General features: G+C 38.2%; 1 protein-coding gene across 1 annotated transcript; it reads right to left on the bottom strand.

Moving 5' to 3' along the window:
* Positions 1–273: 273 nt before the first annotated feature.
* On the bottom strand, positions 274–3,729 carry LOC118782196 (iroquois-class homeodomain protein irx-3-like). Its single transcript, XM_036535498.1, has 4 exons — positions 3,354–3,729; positions 1,494–2,499; positions 739–805; positions 274–328 (listed from the first exon to the last, which is right to left on the bottom strand). The coding sequence occupies exons 1-4, from the start codon at positions 3,564–3,566 to the stop codon at positions 274–276; spliced, it is 1,341 nt and encodes a 446-aa protein (XP_036391391.1). The 5' UTR covers positions 3,567–3,729.
* Between the last annotated feature and the right edge of the window lie 741 nt (positions 3,730–4,470).

Here is a 4,470-nt window from a genome sequence, read left to right on the forward strand (position 1 = left end):
AGTTGCAACAGTTCATTTATTAGCCAAAATATATACTTTCTTGTACAATTTGGGTCACACATATGTACAGTTTCTTTGCTTTATATACAAAACACTTTAAACACCAAATGCTCACGGAATTACAAAAAGAAAACCTCACAGACTACAGTTTAATACGATAATACATTAGCAGTTTTACACAGAACATGCTTACAAGGTAAGTATACAGACACGTATTATTCTTATTTTACATTCCTTACAACTGATTAAAATAAAATGCACAAAATAGAAAGCCTATGACGAGGACAGCGCCGATAGAACCATTGCGGCTTCTAGTTGGTTCTGAGGCCTGTAAAATACAGGAAAACAAAACAAAAATGTAAAACAAAAATGTTCACCTGCAAATGCGTGGAACGTGAATAGTATGATTTTAATCAGCTTGGTATATAAAATAAAACAAAAGGAAGTGAAATCCTACACAGGTTGTACAATGATTGTACAATAAATTCACGCATGTTAGAGCTCATGGCATCTTGTAGCCTATATCTGAAATATGGGCTGTACCATGTGACAGTTATGGAGCCTAATATATAATATCATAATGAAAATGTAGCAATATGTAGACACCCTCAAACTAATATTGTTTTATTTTCGAAAATGATTACACAGCAGCAGACAAAATGATAGCGCAAAAAAAAAAATAAATAAATAAAAATAAACACAAGTAAACCCATGTTAAGTAAAATAACAGTATCTTACCGTCTTTGAACTGGGTGGAAGGCTGTTTTTAACAACTTTTTCTCTGCTTCCAAGGCACTAGATCTGTCTGAAATAATAATCACGAAATAAAACATTAATTTACTGTTTTTATTTTACGTCATCGTGTGTGTTTTGAGGGGTCATATTCGGCAACGTCGGCCATGTGTTTTCTATTTGTACGCAAAATGCATTCAGACCTTGCACTCTAAGCTCAGTTAGTAATTTTATGGTTATATCAACATCAGGACCACTACAAAATTAAAACAATAATATTAGTCTGAATTTTACCGTGAGTTCATTCACCTGCATTTTTAAAGAACACACCACAATGTTTAAATATTATACATGTAGGCTATATATATATGCGTATTTCACAGTACTCTGTATTGACTACTAAACTCATTATTAATAGAGAAACAGAGTAGCAAATTGGACTGACTCTAGCCAGCATCCATTTAGGCATGGCCCAGTTTCTTCAGTCGGCCTGTGTAAATCTACACATCATCTCTCAGACGTCATATTCGCGTACTTTACAGATGTAACAACAACTTCATTAATCATTCAGTTATATAAATATTACATTTTAAACCAAATGGACAGTGCCACTGATGCCGTTTCCAGTTAAAATAGCCAAGTTGTTATGTTCAGGCTGATACATGAAATGATGCTTTAAAAACCTACATGATGTACACTAAAATGTAACGATTGACTAGAGTTCAATATCGACAAGAAGTTTCAGTCAAATTGACGAGTACCTGTTACAGCTGACTCTGAATTATGACTTTTTTCCTCCGTATGTCGGGCATACATCGCAAGGCCGTTCGCAGAAGCCTGGTTGGCAAGTCCGAGGTAATGGTTTGAGTTTATTAAAGCGAGTTGATGGGCTGAGAAGGATCTGTTTGTCCAGTTCTGAAGTTTCCCAACGGGACAAGAGATAAGTCTATGAGGAGGAATGATTGCTTGTGTTGCAGACGCAGCTGAGTTTCCATTCATCAGTGGAGACTTTCTGGGATTGTCCGGAGCTGTTGCCGTCTCAGCCAAAGACCAAATTTTAGGCTTTTGGGCTGGAGCCGCATTGTTTTCGATGGGCGGCGAATTGATGGATGCGGGGTTCAGTTTTAATTGCTCACCGTTATGGTGTGTCGCTTTAATCTCTAAAGAATGGTGATGGAAATGTTCGTCTTGATCCCCGTGAATGTCCTTGCTTTCCTTCACTACAGTTTTGAGAAACCTCTGGTCGGGTCCTTGCAAGTCCTCGTAGCTGTCTGAAATTTCAGAGTCACTTCTGCCGTCCAGTTTCAAGTCAGCATGCAGATCATCCTGGTCATCGAGATCGTCTTTATTTTCTATATTTTCCGTGTCGATATTCTCTAAATCAATCTCTTCGTCGTCCTCCCTCTTGTCTCCTTCGTGATCGCTGTTGTAATCATTTCCTTCTTCATCTGTCCGACTTCTGGGAGCCCAGGTCATCTTATTCTCTTTCTTTAACCTTCTCCTTGCGTTGGCGAACCAGGTGGACACTTGAGTGAGGGTCATCTTGGTGATGATAGCCAGCATGATCTTCTCTCCTTTTGTGGGATATGGGTTTTTCCTGTGCTCGCTCAACCAGGCCTTAAGAGTGCTAGTACTCTCCCTGGTGGCATTTTTGGGTCTGGACGGGTCACCAAATTGGTATTGCCCATAGGGGTAAAAAGCAGGGTGATGATGAGCAAATCCTGGGTGCTGGACGCCTGGACTGTCTTTCAGCTCATATTGAGCTCCCTGGAGGAGTAAAGATAGAGATACATGTGAGAAGATACAACTGCTTCGTACCATATTTCCACTTGTGTTTGTGCACATTCACCATTATTTCAAATAACCACATTTGAACATTCAAAAAATATATATATTCATAATAAAATAACAGCAAATAATAACGCCGTGGGCCTGACACTAAATTTATACGAATATGTAGCTTACATGGAAAAAAAGATTAAAGGTCCTATTATAGCGTCCCTTTTTTAAACTGAGAAGGCTGTGGTAAAAATGACTTCAGACAAACAGGCCTGCATAACATCATAAATTAAGGCATTTTTACAATTTATAGGAAATGTACAGCAATAGGGCTAGTTTACAGCGAAATCATGTCGAAGGAGACATTATTACAGGGCGTTTTGGGCCGTCAACTGTGTTGGCACACTGTGGACACAGCTGACAAAATGTTTTATATATGTATTAAATACGTACAAATACAAATTACAGAATCTGAGTTTTACATTCACTGTATAACTAGATAATACTCACTTATCACAGCATAATACTAAACGTGATTCCTAGACACTAGAAAGTGCAATTTATGGTCGCTGTTTTTGACTAATTTACTAAGTTTATTTTTGAATTTTAAGTGTTCATTTATCAAACGTCATGGCTCATTTAACCATTTCAAAAAACGATATAAACAATACTTTAATTCTTTGAATTAAACACAATATTAATTCCAATTCTTAATTTATGTCGTCTTAAACAAACAAACAAAACAAACTTTTTGCAAAAACTTTTCTCATTGACCTTTTCTTCTATTTTCAGTTTTCAACGTGAAACTAAAAGAGATCGTTGACAAAATAAAAATCACTTACCAATTGATTGAAAATTGATATATCATTTGAATAAGGTAGAAAAGCTCCATATCCTTGCGCAGCGGCGAAAGGTGATCCGTACATAGTAGAGAGAACGTTAGAGAGAGCCCCAGACGGGCTAAGATCTGTCCCGGCTCTAGCGCCGCCGATACCCTGGCGCTCCGAGGGGTATATCGGTCTGATGTACTGATATCCCAACTGCGGGAAAGACATGGTCGAAGAAAAGGCTTCTGTAATCACAAAAAGAAGGGAATCACCCTCTTGGTACGTACTACGATATCCACTTTACAGTGAGTACAACAGACTGTAAGGGAAGTCTATATTTCCTCATACAGGGCAGAAGTAAACGATCCGATTGCGCTTTCCTCCCTCACTTTCCTATTGATCTGAATGGACTAAGGTCAGGTCCTTACAGATTGCTTTAGATTATTGGGACTCTTTGCTCTGATTGACATTTCTAGTCGTTCAGAAGCCCCTCCTATTTCTCAAGTCTCTGTCCACATGCTCTCTCTCTCGCGCGCTCTCTCTTTCTCACTCTCTCTCTCTTTTTCTCTCTGACTCTCTCGCTCGTCAGCTTCTCTCCCTCTCTTTCTCTCTCTTTCTCTCTCTGGCTCTCTCTCGCTCACTGACTATATTTCCTCTAGATAAGTGCACTGACGTCGCGATCTCTTATTTGAATGGATTTCAAATCTCATTTTATGACTCGCCAATCATTTAATGTGTTATTTGTTCTCCCAGCCCTACCCCGATTTCAGTACTAATTCTCTATTCGTGGTCTTCCATACAAACGATACATATTTCAGTCTTGCTGACTGATTAACGTCACTGTGTTCTTTCTGTCGCGTCTGACTTAAGTTTTGTTTTCTTTGTTATTACACGCGTGTGGACATTACTTTGTTGGTGCGTGTTCACCACTGGCATTTTCGATAAAATGCATACGACATTTTATCATGTGCATGTCGAGGAAGACGGTAGTGTTGTTTAATAGAGCTGAAATACTCTTTTCTATAAATTAATAATTAATTTTACCTTAAACTGAATTCAGTTAAACATGAGCATTCTAATTCTATGTCTCATACTTATTCTTAATCATTTTCCCAACACCATTGCTACGACT

The sequence above is a fragment of the Megalops cyprinoides genome, chromosome 8 (genome assembly GCF_013368585.1).
Source record: "Megalops cyprinoides isolate fMegCyp1 chromosome 8, fMegCyp1.pri, whole genome shotgun sequence".
NCBI lineage: Eukaryota > Metazoa > Chordata > Actinopteri > Elopiformes > Megalopidae > Megalops > Megalops cyprinoides.